This window comes from Synchiropus splendidus, chromosome 10, assembly GCF_027744825.2.
Source record: "Synchiropus splendidus isolate RoL2022-P1 chromosome 10, RoL_Sspl_1.0, whole genome shotgun sequence".
NCBI lineage: Eukaryota > Metazoa > Chordata > Actinopteri > Syngnathiformes > Callionymidae > Synchiropus > Synchiropus splendidus.
Window position 1 is genome coordinate 12,222,623 of NC_071343.1, and position 16,454 is coordinate 12,239,076.

At 41.3% G+C, this 16,454-nt stretch overlaps 1 protein-coding gene across 12 annotated transcripts in view; it reads left to right on the forward strand.

Moving 5' to 3' along the window:
- Positions 1-16,097, forward strand: part of dgkh (diacylglycerol kinase, eta) — a 42,625-nt gene extending 26,528 nt beyond the window's left edge. For 7 of the 12 annotated variants that reach the window (XM_053876348.1, XM_053876347.1, XM_053876351.1 and 4 more), the window contains 22 exons: positions 48-150; positions 3,846-4,008; positions 4,083-4,191; positions 4,365-4,586; positions 4,725-4,816; positions 5,045-5,144; positions 5,213-5,534; positions 5,933-6,064; positions 7,416-7,550; positions 7,625-7,742; positions 7,900-8,010; positions 8,082-8,178; positions 8,370-8,477; positions 9,378-9,491; positions 9,564-9,698; positions 9,774-9,934; positions 10,003-10,108; positions 10,739-10,831; positions 10,951-11,070; positions 11,651-11,756; positions 12,591-12,721; positions 14,393-16,097. In XM_053876348.1, the coding sequence (XP_053732323.1) occupies positions 48-150; positions 3,846-4,008; positions 4,083-4,191; positions 4,365-4,586; positions 4,725-4,816; positions 5,045-5,144; positions 5,213-5,534; positions 5,933-6,064; positions 7,416-7,550; positions 7,625-7,742; positions 7,900-8,010; positions 8,082-8,178; positions 8,370-8,477; positions 9,378-9,491; positions 9,564-9,698; positions 9,774-9,934; positions 10,003-10,108; positions 10,739-10,831; positions 10,951-11,070; positions 11,651-11,756; positions 12,591-12,721; positions 14,393-14,479 (2,865 nt within the window). In that variant the 3' untranslated portion in view covers positions 14,480-16,097. Of the gene's footprint in view, positions 1-47; positions 151-3,845; positions 4,009-4,082; positions 4,192-4,364; positions 4,587-4,724; positions 4,817-5,044; positions 5,145-5,212; positions 5,535-5,932; positions 6,065-7,415; positions 7,551-7,624; positions 7,743-7,899; positions 8,011-8,081; positions 8,179-8,369; positions 8,478-9,377; positions 9,492-9,563; positions 9,699-9,773; positions 9,935-10,002; positions 10,109-10,738; positions 10,832-10,950; positions 11,071-11,628; positions 11,757-12,590; positions 12,722-14,392 lie in introns of all 12 variants that reach the window. The other 5 variants (XM_053876356.1, XM_053876350.1, XM_053876349.1 and 2 more) reach the window with 4 other exon arrangements.
- The last annotated feature ends 357 nt before the right edge of the window (positions 16,098-16,454 follow it).

Genomic DNA, 16,454 nt, shown 5'->3' on the forward strand with positions numbered 1-16,454 from the left:
AGAAAAACACAATTACTTCTCTAATTAAAGATCTTCTGCTCCTTCAGGTGCACACAGCTTGTATGGATTTGTACCCTCGCAAGTGTCCTCTCGGTCAATGCAAAGTCTCAATCATCCCCCCGACTGCTCTCAACAGCATTGACTCGGACGGTAGGCAACACACAAACATGCATGTGCTCAGGCTAAAAATACACTCCCCTTTGCAGTCACCCGTTCCACCTGCAGGTCGTAAGGTTGATTTCTCTCAGCATCGTTCAGAAGATAACAAACCAGATTGATCAGATATGATGGACTCATGCACACGCACATCTGATTGTGGACAGCTCTTGTCATGATTTGAGTGTGTGTCCCACAAAATGCTCAGCAGTTGGCCACCACAGCGTGATGGTACTGTGTGGTGTGGCAGTTATACTATATACATTCATCCTAAAGATTTTCTGGCCAAAAAATGGTTCACATCAATGATGACAAGTCAAAATAATATTTCCTGATGGCAAGGGTGAGTCACTCCCTGCTGAAGAGTGACAGTTGAGTTCACCGGGATTTCAAAATTTTACCAAGAATTATGAATTCATTGCCCCTTTACCATTTTGAGAATGTATTTTATGATGAATTATGTGTTATTTTCTCTTTGACTTCATGAAGTCGAAGTCAGTTCAGCTCAGAGGTGTCGCTGCTTATTCTTTTTTGTTCAACACTTGGAACAGAAATAAGCGCACAAGCTCTACGGGAAAACAGTGAGATGTGAAAACCTATGAAGATGCCAGGAACAGTGACATCACAATTTGACGCATGAATGCTTTCACCTTTGAATAGTGATCATGTGACTCAATACAGAAACAATAACATCACCACAGTCACCAGTCGCCCCATTAGATACTGGACTGAACCGATTCTACAAAAAAAACATGATAATAATTGATGGGAAAAAATACAAATATTACACTGGTGATTGTAGAATGTTGTAGAAAACAGATTTTTACCTTTTTTTAAATTAAATATCCTGGTGAAGGAGGAAGGAAGAAGGAGGGAGCTGTGTGTCATGGAGCTGCAAGTGTGTGTGAGAGAGAGGAACCATTGTCTTCAAATGTGTTCGACGTCATGGGCAGGCTTGCATGACCATCAATGTTTTTGTGAAGTCAAATCATTTTTTTTCTGCACTAAACAAAGAGTCATTCCCAAGTTGATGCACCTGCTGCTTTGTTCAAGGTTGACTCACTCTAAGAACAAATATTCCAAGAGTGGAAGGAGGCAATCAAAGTAAATAGTTGTTCAAAACTTCATTCAGACACAGCCCCCCAAAAAATAAGAATAAAAATCCCTTTATCAACAGCATCCATTAGCGCTTCAACAATAAAAATCAATCTTGTTCCTGGAAGCGGCTTCACAGAACAAGTCAAGTGCGACATAATGGACGTTTCCGTCATCATAACCCAGGCAATTTTCTTAAAACAACCTACTGGAGACGCTATAGAAGGCTCTGAATGATCAGTAAATCATCTCTGGAACACAACGTTAATAACTAAGATGGTTTAATTTTATTCAATGTGAATTGGATTAATAGCTCAGCCACTGTCATGATAGGTAAACTTTGCAACGCACATCACAGTCAGCTTCATTTTGCTGCATAATGGAAATGTGGGTATTTTTAGTGAATCAGGTTTTACAGACTGTGGCTTCTTATAAATCAGCTGAGGTGCTGGTATGTGTTCCAGGAAAGTTGCTGCTCCTCCGTCAGTGATGAGGATAAAAATAGCTCGATCTACACACACCTATCTGTGAGCTAAAAATAGACATGGCGGGAGGAATGTGTGTGAGCACAATCCTCATCTGATTAAGGTAGTGTGGCAACAGTGGAGATCTTTGTATTTATTCCGTCACAAGAAAATGTCCCTCCAAGAAACAGACCTGCTGTGGATGGAGATCACCACCTGCATGCTGGAGTCAGATAAGCATGTGTGATTGGATTAGTGTTCATTGGCTGCCTCTCTCTCTCTCTCTCTCTCTCTCTCATACACACACACACATCTTTTTTTTTAATAAGGAAGATGAGCCAACCAGAAAGAAAAGTGCCCCCTTTATCTCCATCCTTCAGTCTCCTCGTATCTCCTCACGTGCCAGGAGCTCGTACACCCAAATGCAGGCTGGGAAACAGGGGGAGTCTGGCTGCAATTGGCTGTGGGGCAGCCAGAGCACGTGCTGCCGCGTCGTGACTCCCTCCCTCTCTCCTCTCGCTCACTCAATCTATCCTTTGCAATGAAGATGAGTGAGAGTGGAGGAGTGACAGCGAAGGAGGGGACGCCATCAGCTGAATGTCACACATGGTGGAAGCCCACCAACACAGACCCGGTTATCACCGCCATTCTCATCTCACAGATTATCATCCATAGAGTCTGGCTTGAGGATGCACGTTTTCATGCATGTGTTTGGATGCAGACGCCTCCAGCTTCCTTAGAATTGATAAATACAATATTTATTCATAGATTAAATCAGCACCCAAATTTAGATTTCTCACATTTATTTAAACAAAACCGAAATCCATACAGTTTTGTAAAATGAAGAGCCTGACTTTATATTCTGGAGATGATTTACTGTCCATGCAGCATGATGTTTTCAGTTAATGTTTCTGAATGAAAGTTTTGTGGATATGATGGTCATGAAAGACTAGAAATTAAAAGAAGAGTAGATAAATAAAAAAAAACAAATAATGAGTAGTGAGTAGTTTTAAGTTGAAGTCACTGCCACGATTTTTATTTTTTATTTGTCCTCAGATCATTTATCCTCATTCAATATTTTGTCGCAACGTGCTCCCTCTGTCTCATTTGTGCCACTTTTTTTTTAATCAGTCATGAAAGTAAAATGAAAAACAGTAGTGGAAAGCGAACTGCTTGAATCTCACCTGCCAAGTTTATTTGCTCACTCTGTCCTTGCATGGGTTCCGGCCAGGCACTCAGTTGTAGTCATTACTAGCATACACTGATGAGGAAATACTTGCACGACATTGAAAAAATAACCAAATAAGAAGCTTATTTACACAGGTACTGTGATTTTTGTTTTTAAATATCATGCCTTTATTATATATAATTATAATTGGGTATATTGGTTTTCTACTTCTATTTATCCTTTTGTGAAAATACTTTCTAAAAATTTCTAAAGAACAACAGCAGCCACAGAAAAAAACATTATATATTGTTCATATACTGAGCAGACAAAGCTGTTTCTAAGTAAAATGGTGAAAGCAATGAACTCATCGCGACTGCAGGTGGCAGTAGCATCCCGGAACTCACTTGCACAGCACACTCAGTTGAATGAAGAAGAAAGTTGGGTTGTGACTATTCTTCAAATGATTTGTGGATCCAGATGGTAATTCAAAACACCTTCAAAAAACTCTTCTTATTTCCATTATTTATTTCCATTTTCATTACCTTTAAAATGTTAACTCCGTTTTTGGTAAAAAATAAAAGGGGCTAAATTGACCTGCTATCCTCGTTTTTATGGCTGTTGCAGGGTTAATATCAACCAAAACAACTATTATTGTGGAGAAAGTTATGATATTCCTAAAGGAATATTCAGCATAACACAACAAGAAAGAAATATAAAATATACTGTATACTACCAGCAATGGAAAAAATGAAGAGATGTTGTCTGTTACCAGCAATTTTTTTACAAAATTATTTGAACTTCTGATCGTCAGTTCAAGAGACAGAAATCTCCTGAAATAATGGCAATAATTTGAACAGCTAAAAATGTGCTCGCAGGGTAGTCCACGCCCGTGCACACATTGTTGAGATTCTTGTTTTCAGGTGCTGTGAAATTGAGTTATTAAAACCTCTGTGACTTTGTAGGGTTCTGGAAGGCCACCTGCCCCCCATCATGTGCCAGTCCGCTCCTGGTTTTTGTAAATTCCAAAAGTGGAGACAACCAGGGAGTGAAATTCCTGCGGCGATTCAAGCAGCTTCTCAATCCGGCTCAAGTCTTCGACCTGGTTAACGGCGGCCCACACCTCGGGTGAGGAAAATTACTTGGTTGGTTGTGTTATGGATGTTGTTACTGAGGTGACTGAACGACTTTGTGGCTGTCAGTCTGCGGTTGTTTCAGAAGTTCGACAACTTCCGTATTCTGGTTTGCGGCGGCGACGGCAGCGTCGGCTGGGTACTGTCAGAGATCGACAAACTAAATCTGCACAAACAGGTCAGAACTAACTTTAAGAAAAAGTTTAGAGCATAATGTCTGTGGGTTGTTCCAGTGTGTCTTTGTGACTTTGCTCCTGGCTGAATTATGTAAACCGTCTCGCAAGCAAACACACATAATGGCAGCGAGTGTTTGATCCCTGATGCTAAATACAGTTCCTGCGTGTGTTGCAGTGCCAGCTGGGGGTGCTGCCTCTGGGCACGGGGAACGACTTGGCGCGGGTTCTGGGCTGGGGCCCGTCCTGCGACGATGACACTCAGCTGCCTCAGATCCTTGAGAAGCTGGAGAGAGCCAGCACCAAAATGTTGGACCGCTGGAGCATCATGACCTACGAGATCAAGATCCCACCCAAACACAGCTGCCCCACCACGCCGGAGGGGGCAGACGGCTGCCAGGTACTGGCCCGCAGACGTTCTCACGCATGGCTGAGTCAGTCAGATGTGACAACATGGCTGCTCCCTGTTAGATACGGTGTCACTGTCACTTCAGCATCAAAAAGTTTTACAATCTCTTGCCTCCTATTTGTCTCTTAGATTCACATCACAGCCTATGAAGATTCCGTAGCAGCTCATCTCACAAAAATCCTCAACTCTGAGCAGCACTCAGTGGTCATCTCCTCTGCAAAGTAAGTGTGTAATTGTTATTATCATTATGCAGCAAGGTGGTGTAGGGGGTTTTACAGGAGCCTCACAACAAGAAGGTCACAGGTTTGATCCCTGCTCTGTGAGACAGCTCTGTGTCGGGGTTTCTTTTGTGTTTTTTCTCTTTGGAGGATCTGGTGTCCACCCTCATTCAAGGTGCTGTGTGCAGTACTGGTGACTCCAACTAGTAATGAATGTTCACTTTTCTTCAGGATCCTGTGTGAAACAGTGAAAGACTTTGTTGCCAAAGTGGGAAAGGCGTATGAGAAGAGCACGGAGAACACAGAAGAATGTGACAACATGTCTCTCAAAGTGAGTCCCAGCTCGACTTTGACTGAGCTTCAAGGCTCCTCCATCAACGCCTCTTGTGTCTCCGCCAGTGTGCCATCCTGAACGAGAAACTGGACTCGCTCCTTCAGACCCTCAACTCGGAGTGCCAGACCTTCCTCCCACTCCTGCACTCCACGCCTCCCATTGTGGAGGAGGAGCAGGAGGAAGAGGAGGATGAGGAGGCAGAGGAGGAAGAGGAAGCCAGCGAGGAGAGTCTGACTGAGCTGAAGGGGAAGCTGGAGGAGGAGGAGACAGAAAAAGGAGGAGGGGGCGGATCACCTCACAAGCTGTTCCGAAGCAGAGAGCAGCTGATGCTCAGGGCCAACAGTCTGAAGAAAGCAGTGCGACAGATTATTGAGCAGGCGGAGAGAGGTAAACACATGGAGTTAATCATTGTTTGATGTTTGCTTTTCCCCACTGTATTTAACTTCATTATTGTATTATCAGTTTCCCGGATAACACTCATTCACTTTAGATTGAATTTCCATCATATAGCTTTACTCACTCACTCCCATTTTCATGGGTATAAAATTAAACATTTTTTTATACAAGCCTGTTGCCCTATTATTTTTAATGACTTTACACTTGGATTCACAGTGTAGTTTATTTATTTTGATCATACAGTGTTTCCTTTTTCGTATTTTTCCATCTAAAATAACTGATTTTTTTTTTTTTTTACAATGAGATAGCATGTTATAAAGCCTTGATTTTAATATAGTCTAAATTGTTGTGTTATTACAATAGAAAATAATGCTCTTTCTTCTCCAAAGTGGTGGACGAGCAGAACTCTCACCCAGACGAGGTGGAGCTGCCTTCTCCTCTGGAGTTCAGGAAGGACAGCGAGGAGGAGAACAGAGACAGCGAGAAGGACGAGGACACCAAGGAACTGGAAGCTTTGCCATGTGAGTAGGAAAATGAGAGGAAAAAAACTCTGGCAGGGCGCCGCATCTCTATTAGACAGGTGGTCATAATCCTTTACGCGATTGGTGTGCGCTGCAATAAAATCCTCATCAAACAATAGAGCACACCTTGTAAATCTTTCATCACACACTGAAGGTTCAGGCAGTGAAGGTTGCAAATCTTTATATCTCCCCCTTGCGGACTCTTAACTTACTGCATGTGTGTGAACCTGAATTATTGCGAATGGAAAAAAAAGTTGTGCTGACGCAAATCAGGTTTCCTGTCATAAATAAACCAAGGAATTAGTCATAAAAGGGCATGGAGCGACCTCCTGTAGTGGGCCGATGCTCAGCAAAGCACAATTCCTTTAAAAGGAAGTGATTTTACCTGAAGTGCTCAGACAACCGTAGAGTTTGCTTTATTCACAAGCGGTGTGAATTGTGAAGTTCTGAGTTTCTGTTGTGTATTTTTGTAAGTGTGCGAGGGGATGCATAAGATTTGTTATTGTCTCTGGCCTACAAGTCCTTCCTGTTTATCATGGGACAGTTCCTTCCTTCCATACATTCTCCAGTCGGAGGAGACGTGGAGGTAACTGCGGGTTTTTCTCTCATTGTTACTTTAAATCACCTCCCCACCGCTTCCTGAACTGGGCGCCCATTAATGGTTTTATTTTATTTTTTTTTTTTTAATGGACTGGATCAGATCACATGGATCCACGTTCGCTATCAGTAACCCTGACAGAGATTCATTCCTTTAAGGAGCAACAGTCAACAGACTGAACATATGGATATGGATATTTCATGTAGAGTGAAGAGTGAAAATATTATTATGTTCTAATTTATAATCTTATTAGTTCCTTTTGTAGTTATATATCTGTCACAAGTAAAATCAGTCAACACTTACATAAAAAGTATATATCTAAAAAAATATATATATAATATATATATATATATATATATATATATATATATATATATATATATATATATATATATATACACACATAGATATAGATATATATATACAGTATACTTTATATAATGTAACATTTAGGTTTTTTATTGAAGTGTTGACTTAACAAAAGGATCTAATATGATTATGAATTAGAACATAATAATATTTTCACTCTTCACTCTACATTAAATATCCATATTTTTCTATTTCTATACAGTGAGATTAGTGTGTGTAATTTATGATAGATATATAGATATATACATATATAGATATAAACATTTTTTGACATGAAGCTCTTCTATTTCCCCATTTGTAGTTTAGTAGTACTTTTGTAGTACTTGTATTTGTGTAGTTTGTTGTTTGACTTGTTAAAGTGATTCTCTCGTCCTGTGTGTGCAGCTGTGAAAAGCCCCTGTTCACCCACAGAGAGGAGGGTGAGTCGCAGCACTCAGTCCTTCGGTCCCTTCACCATCACGCCCTTCACCACCAGCAAGGAAAACCTCCCTGTGTTAAACACTCGCATCATCTGTCCTGGTAAACACCCACTCACCCTCGATCGTATCCTTCACCTCCGATTGGCCCTCATAGGTGTGCATGTGTTTGTGTAGGTTTGCGCGCCGGTCTGGCTGCCTCTATTGCTGGAAGCTCGATCATCAGCAAGATGCTGCTAGCCAACATCGACCCCTTCGGCGCGACACCCTTCATCGACCCTGACTTGGACTCTCTGTAAGCCTTGTTTGTGTCCTCATTCACACTCATGTAGTCTGTCTTGATGCTTTTGACTGAATAGTAGAATTGTAACCCAAAAATTGATCTCTGTTCTGCCAAGAGTTCCACCTGTTGTCGGAGTGTGTTCACTTGTTCAACTGTTCTCTCTCTCCAGGGAGGGCTACATGGAAAAATGCGTGATGAACAACTACTTTGGGATCGGCCTTGATGCCAAAATCTCACTGGAGTTCAACAATAAGCGAGAAGAGCACCCAGAGAAATGCAGGTCAGATCACCAAACAGAGTGCTGGCTTGAAGCTGAAAACTTTTTTTGAAAAAATATTTTGTGTGATGCAGGAGTCGCACCAAGAACATGATGTGGTATGGTGTTTTGGGCACTAAGGAACTTCTACAGAGGACCTATAAAAACCTGGAACAGAAGGTCCAGCTCGAGGTAAGTGAGGAGACAGCACAGCTTTATTTAAAATTGTATTTACAAATGTTCTCATCCACTTGTTGATCCTAACTCAAGGATGTTGGAGACCATGAGCCTTGTCCTGCGGACACAAATGAGATTAAATTATTTTTCATATTAAGCAAATATCAGGTTAGTGCCACGACAAATGTGTGTTGTGTCCTCCACAGTGTGACGGCCAGTACATACCTCTGCCCAGCCTTCAGGGGATCGCAGTGTTAAACATTCCAAGCTACGCAGGCGGGACTAACTTCTGGGGAGGAACCAAGGAGGATGATGTGAGTCCACTGTATCCGGTCAAGCATGCTGCAAGCATCACTCACATTCAGACAGGATGTTCCACTCCTTTGCCCAGAACTTACACGACAGCTCCTTCCTATGCTCTCAAAATAGCTTTGAAGGTGAAGGGGTTTTTTAGAGAGATGGAATGTAAGAGTCCTTATAAGTCTATTTAGGGTTGATGTTTGATTCCACGATCACAGAATCAATACATGGAGAGGTCATCTTGGTACACACACACACACAAACACGTTTGTTTAGCTATCTTTCTGAGGACGTCACATTGACATAATGCTTTCCCCGGCCTCTCACCCTAAGCCTTACTGTCTGCTTTTACTAATGTTTTAACCTCATAAACCTTGTGAGGACAGACCAAAACGTCCCCACAAAGCAAAATGTCCTCACAAGAAGGTGGCTTATCAAGACTTGGTACTCAAGTATCCCACAAATACCCACAAACCCAAGTATCAGCTAGGATTTGTGGCATCCAGCCAAATGTTCCCCACAAAGGCATAAGGTTGTCACAAGCATAGTGTTTTGTCATGTATTGGTCCCCACAAGACATGATGAACTAGATACACACACAGGCACATACACTGTACCTTGATGATAACATTTCACACTTTTGATCAAAAATCTGTTTACAGATTTGATCTTGGGAAATCTGTCATTTGACTATTTTTTATATTTATTTATTTAAATAATTATTGCAGAAAAAAAAGCAGTGCAGTTAGTTGCTTACACACAAGACAGTTAACTACATCTACATTAAAATACATTAAAATAAAAGCAGAGGTTTTTTTGCACTGGTCAGTGACAAACTTTTGTGTCCCAACCCGCCTGTTGAGAACCTCTGCATTAAGTCCATTCCAGTCATAAACCTTCTTTGCGCCTCACAGATCTTCTGCGCTCCGTCCTTCGACGATAAGATCTTGGAGGTGGTGGCTGTGTTCGGGAGCATGCAGATGGCTGTTTCCAGAGTTATCAAGCTGCAACATCATCGTATAGCTCAGGTGAGAACGAATAAGTGAGAGAAGAAATTAAACTTTCAGTATTGTAGTCTTATTCTTCATTATCTGCATCAGTGTCGCACGGTGAAGATCACTATCCTGGGCGATGAGGGTGTTCCCATTCAGGTGGACGGTGAAGCCTGGATCCAACCACCGGGTGTCATCAAGATCCAGCACAAGAATAGAGCTCAGATGCTCACCAGAGACCGGGTGAGAGTCCAGACTGGACACTGGAAAAATCAAATAAAGATAGGACCGTTTTTTGACCCTTCATTTTCTGAGCAGGCCTTTGAGAACACGTTGAAGTCCTGGGAGGACAAGCTGAAGTACGACAAACCTCCGCTGCGGCCGCATCTTTATCCACAACAGTCTGTGGACCTTGCAACAGACGAGGAGGTGTCTCTGGTGCAGATGTGCGCCCGAGCTGCTGAGGAGCTCATCACCAGGTAGACCTTAATAGTCCGAGGTCATGGAACCCTCTGCGTGTGACCTGACTCCTGCTGTTCCTCTGCAGGATATGTGAAGCTGCGAAGACCAACGGGCTGTTGGAGCAGGAGTTAGCTCACGCCGTCAACGCTGCTTCACACGCCATCAACAAAACACATCCCAAGTTTCCTGAGGTGAGCAAAGATCAGGTCTAAATCGATTGACATGATGTCGGTTTGTGTTGCCAGCTTTATACAATTGGTCTCCTGTATTTTTCTAGCGTGCATAAAATATTTTGGGCTTCCTTTGAATCCAAACTTGTTTTTTAATGATAAAACTTGGCAAAAATTATTCAATTAAATTGACAATTATATATTTTATTTCGATTTTCCTAAATTACTAACTAAATTCAGTTTTTTTATAATCTTCTAGTACATGTATTATTAAGTAATACATGTACTTTAAAGGTGGAATAAACTTTAAAATGTATATTTAATTGCAGTATCATAAAGATAACTATTTAAGAAAATACCTGCATTTCTAAAAGATCAAATAACATGACACGAATGTAATGTCAAATCTTGGCATTTTATTAAGCATTTTTTTTTTAGATGAAAGTAGCAAAAGAATATGAATAAGAATATAAATATGAAAAAAATATCTCACCGAAATGACCTTTATTTTGGTTAAAGACTGTTAAGTTTGTCTGCTATGCATTCTTAGCCCAATAACTGTCCCAACTAATTATTTGTTCGTTTCATGTTTTTCATCCTTATTCTTCGCCAACAATTGTATCATTCATGTGTCTCGTACATGGTCTCCAGAGTCTGACCAGGAACACAGCCATCGAAGTTGCCAGCACCGTCAAAGCTCTGTACAATGAGACCGAGTCCCTGCTGGTTGGCCGAGTTGCTCTGGTGCGACTTTTTAATCTTCGTTTCACATTATAAATTCCCACACAACATTGGATCTGTGTGCATGATCACAACATCTCACTTTCATCTGAGTGATTTGTCTGTATTTATGTTCGCTGCAGCAACTGGACCCACCTGAGGAGGAGCAGCTGTCCGCCGCTCTGCAGACTGTGGAGGGAGAACTGGGGAAGCTGGGAGAGATTGCGTGGCTCTACCACATCCTGCAGCCCAACGATGAGGAGGTAAGAAGCTTCTACATCATTTACACCAAACTCTGTGTTTATTACATACATACGTGGGACAATTTATAGAAAAAAAAATCTTTTAAAACATTGAGTTTTCAGCGTCAATAATCAGATTTTTATGTATATATAATTTTTTTCTTATTATATATAAAATTGTTTTAATGCATAAAATGACTTGTATTAAAACACATAGTAATATGGTAGTTTCAAACAATTGTTCAATTGTTGTTGCAGGCTGAAAATATTGCTGAAAACATATATAATATTATAAAGAAAATGTGATACTGAAGCGCTACCAAATTATACAATTAAAAATATGCAACAATTTGGAAGAAAAATATGTTACACGTCACAAAAAAAAAATCACTTTTTTAAGATCCATCGAACACTCGCTTTCACTGATTTGTCTGTTCAACTTGTCCCCCGTCTGTCTGTCTGATAAAACTTACCTCGTGTGTGCCTCCCGTCCTGCATCAATACATGTATGTGTTTGTTCTGAAGTGGATCCTGGCTCCAGGTGAGCGCAGAGCTGAATAGCTAAATGAAAGGCTATAGGTTGATTGTGCTTATGTACCAGGACCACTCTCTGGGTTACGGCAAGAGGAACAGTCGCAGCAGCATGTTCCGTATAGTGCCCAAGTTCAAGAAGGAGAAGGCGGCAAAGAGGACCAGTCCTCAGTCAGGTAGGGGGTTCGAAATCCTCACTGTTCCATACTGATATGTTGAGTATCGAATCACTTGGAGTAGCGGGTCGTGGGTGAGCTTAGTCTTAGGCCTGGTCCTTGACACCACACGCTGATCCAAGTGGCTTTGACGGAAATGTAGAGCAGCCAGGTGTCGCCCCGAAGTTGCTGTTGTGGTTGTCAGTTTAAGGACTTAAATGTCCGCCTCTTTGTGACATTTATACAGTTTTAGCAATTTTTTAAAAATGAAAAAATGGGATAGTTGTTTTATGTTGCTTTTATTGTGTAAGAGGATGTTTCTCATTATTAAACTATGTTTTTATGGAGTTGTTTTTTTGATTGCAAAACACAAAGCGGACCGATAAATAAATCCTTATTTTGGATTCCAAAAATCAGATGATGCTTTCGAGGTTATCATCAAAAGGGGTTAGAGTGTGAATTTCCTCTCTCAGTCTGTGTCACCGGAGGAACGTGGCGGTTATTCAGCTGCAGTGTGGACGTTTGGATTTACAGTAGTTGGAGGTAGCTAGTGGGCAGGTTCCTGATCAGCTGGGCTGTCCTTCCTGCACAGGCTTCTGTCCAGTGACATTTCCTCATCTGGTGGATGATGCATGCCCCCTTTCTTTCCTGAATCGCCTTCAGCCACTTGTGATGACGACCTCTGTCACCCCTCTCCGCCAGCCGCCGCCACTGCTCTCCCTTCCTTCTTCCCTAAATTCTACTTCTTTCCCTGATATTTCCCTTCTCTAAGAGAGTGTGTGTTGGCGAGTGCGCCCTTGTACACCAGGCGCTCTGAGCCCCTCTCTGCTGTCCTCTCTCTTGGTGTGTGTGTAGTGGAGAGATGGGGAACAGAGGAGGTGGGAGTCTGGCTGGAACAGCTGAGTCTAGGGGAGTACAGAGACACCTTCACCCGACACGACATCCGCGGTTCAGAGCTGCTGCACCTGGAGAGGAGAGACCTGAAGGTAACACACACACACACCTCGGCACTCACTCTTCCTCTTGGTGATCTTACCTTCTTCTGTCCACTGGTCTGACCTCTTTGGCCTGATAGCTGTCTCCCTGTCTGGCATCCTGTCGTGCTGCGCTGCATCGCTCTGCTTGGCTTTTTTTTTTCTCTGTCACCGTTGCTTGGTGGGAAATGAAACGTTGCTGTCTGACTGTTACGTTTCAGAAGGAGCCGTCGACAATCTATTATGAACCTGGAGAGTTTTAGTTAGTGGGAGTGTCGGTGTGAATGTAGCGCCACATGACGCGTGTCTGAAGTGAACGGGCATCATGGGCAGACTTTGAGTTATAGTCTCCTTCAATGTGTTTTACAAGCTTGTGATGAACTAAAGTGGATGTGTTGCCATGGTGATGATCAGACAAAGTGTGTACCATTTTTATGATGAAGTTTTTTTTATCTGCTTGAACTAACTGTCAAGGGTTTCGGAGATCATCGGTTATGGAGAAATGAACGCTCAATATCAAACCTAATACACATGTATTTTATTTAATACATGTATATTAAAAATATACCACTCAATAAAAATATATATTTATTTAACTTGACATTTAATAATGAATTTTAATCATTTATAAATGAACGATTAATCATGTTGAAGGATGATATAGTTCAAGTTTGATCAGTAAACTTTAACCTCAGGTTTGAAGTTTGTCAGTGATGAAAGAACACTGCATCCTCAGAAGTCCCAAAAAACAATTGTGTCTCCAACTTCTCCATTCATCACCGCAATCTAATTTACATTATGGATGGTTTTTTGTTTTTTTTTTTTTAACATAATTTCCCTTGGGATTAATAAGGTTTTCTGATTCTGATTCTGATTTTATTAGGACATCACTTTGTGTAGTGTGGTGCACTGCAAAAATCAAAAATCAAAATTAACACTTTACCGCCACAGACTTGATATTTATACTTTAATCTCGTAAATTATACTGTATTGTTATTGTTTTTGTTTTTTTTGTCAATAGACTTTTATTTTCTCATTTTAGAGCCTTCATATAGACTATCATTTATATCGAGGTTTGAGAATTCAAAGCTCTAAAATTTTGGCTTTTGAATTGAAAACTCTAAATATGCTTTAGGAATCAGCATCTTTGAGGGCAGAAATGAAATTAATTTTCAACTTAATTTTGTAAGTTCTGGCTTTTGAATCTTTTATTTTGTTTCAAATTCTGACTTTTCAATTGAAGCATTTTAGCCACTAATCTAAATGTTATGCAAGTTCTAGCCGCTTGAAACGAAGATAAATAAGCCACTGCATTTGCATTATGGAAATGGGTTGACGTTACATTATGTGTTTCTACCAGTCGGTGGCTGCTCGATTTGCTGATGCGAGACGGAAGATTTACACAAAACAACCAAGCAGGGGCCGTGACTCCATGCCTTGAGAGCCGTCATGTGAATGACATTTTGTTTTCATGTACTTTAATGCTGTGAAAAATTGAGGAATATTAGACCGTTTTAGTTCATTTAGATACATATTTATGTCACTTTTGCTTGAGTCATTTATTCAAATTTGAAGTTTTGGTTTTGCAAGGAAGTGAATAAAGATCAGTCACAACAGCCTGGGTCCAATCTTTTTTTAATTTAATTATATGTCTAATGTGGTATGTCTTATTGTATCTTTTAGGATCTGGGGATATCGAAAGTGGGTCATATGAAGAGAATTCTTCAGGGAACTAAGGATCTGGCCAAAGCCTCCATGGTCGACCTTTAACAGAGAAGCAGACGGCTTCTCGTGAGGAGGAGGAGGAGGAGGAGGAAGCTGATCTTCTTCCCTCTCAGTGTTTGAGACCTGCGGTCCAGGAGATGGGTTATCAGGAGGAGCTGTGGTGCGTGAGAGAGCGAAACCTCAGTGATGTTGTTTGGTGCCAAAGTGAGGACGGCGAGAGCGCAAAAGGAAGTCACGACTCTCTACCAAAAATAAGCCATTTCTTTTCCAGTTTCACTCACAATGCACAATCAGGTATGCAGCCAACCACATCTGGCACATCAGCGGTCAGATCCTTCAACAACCTTGTAGCAAAAGCAGGACTTCCATTAAGCTTGGTTAAACACGAGGTATTTCTGAGGGAGAGATAAGCCGCTATCATCACAGTCGAGGTTTGCACACAGCGGGACGCTGTTGCATGCTGCGCTCGCTCCTACTTTAGATTACTGCATGATTAGTGATTTCTTTGTGCGTGCAAATAACACTTGAACAAGTTTTACACGTCGTATGAAGTATTATGATGCTATTTGTTACTACTGACAGTTTCCTTCAATTGCTACAGGCTTTAATTTATTTTGCATGAGGTGTCAAAGAGCAGTGCCATATTTTTAGTGCTTTAAACATCATTTAAAATGCTTTTGAAGATATGAGTATTTCGAATTAATATGTTTTCGTGGATGTGGTAATCCGTACCAAAGTGAATGTCTCTGAAATCGACGATCCGGTTAGCTGGTAAGCGTATTTTTTGACAAACAAAAAGCTCAGCTTTGTGCAGAGTTGCGTATATTAGGAGCACTTTTTTAAATGTCTTGCTTTATGCAAGTGCAGTTTGTCATTCTGAAATAGCTTGGATCAGTATTTCTCTCTCAATATAGTTTGGAAATATTGCAGTTGACCTGCAGCCTGAATATCATTAAGTGTAGATTCTGTTTTCTTACTCATGTTGATAAGTTTCTTTGGCATTACAGGGTGTATCTCTATATGTGATGCTCGCGGTTGTATCTCGTCTCTGAGATCAAGTGTACAAAAATGTCACGCAACACTTTTGCTCAAGCTCTGTCGACATGGCGAAAAATCTGCAACCAATTGGTTTGTTTCTCTGAAATTGGTGGTCACCAACAGATTTCAGTTAGCTGAAGTGGTTCCCCAGGGTCAATAGGTTTTGTGAACCAGGTTTCCTGAACCACCTAATGCAGGAAATAACAGTCGAAATGATATCAGTCTTCCTTTCAATTGACTTTAACTCCACTGGTTGGTTGGTTTGATAAGACATGATAAGATTTGGCACAAACTTTTCTTTGTTTTTCGTAGAATTTTCTTGCACCGCTTAGTAGAACACAGCCTGACAATCACAGCATGCATCCCTTCAGCTGGTGTAGGCCTCACTCAAAAGTTTAGCGCCCCCTCTGGCTGTGAGTTTGCCTTAGGAGATGAATACCCTTGGTCCCCTGAGATGGCAGTCGACTGTAGATGGGGTTATCGAGTGGAGGACTAGCCATGACAACGTTGGGTACTGGACCCTTCAGAAGTAGAATATCTTGGTACATTTTCTGACTGAAAGCACAGTCTTTGGGGACCAACTTTCATAGTAGAAGCAAAGATGCAGACTCTTTTTTTTTTTTTTTTTAACAGACACAACTAGGCATATCTGAGGTAAAGATTGGGAAATTTCAGAATGCGCAAGGGATAACGGTTCAAATAGAATGGGAGTGTTCAAAGGAAATGTGATGTTTTGATTCTTGTCTGCTAATTTCAGCATCACTACGGTACAGTGGTCATAACACAAGAGACCATGGAAGCAGCCTGGCAAACACTGGCACTTCAAGGTGTGCATTGGAGGCGGCCTACTTTTTGGTGCGTTTTAAATTAGCATGGAATGTAGTTTGGAGCAATCGCATGTATTTAAAGCTCTTTCAGGCCACATTTAAAGATCTGGCGGCCCAGACTTGGCTTTGGTTTGGCTCATGACCTTTAGACATTT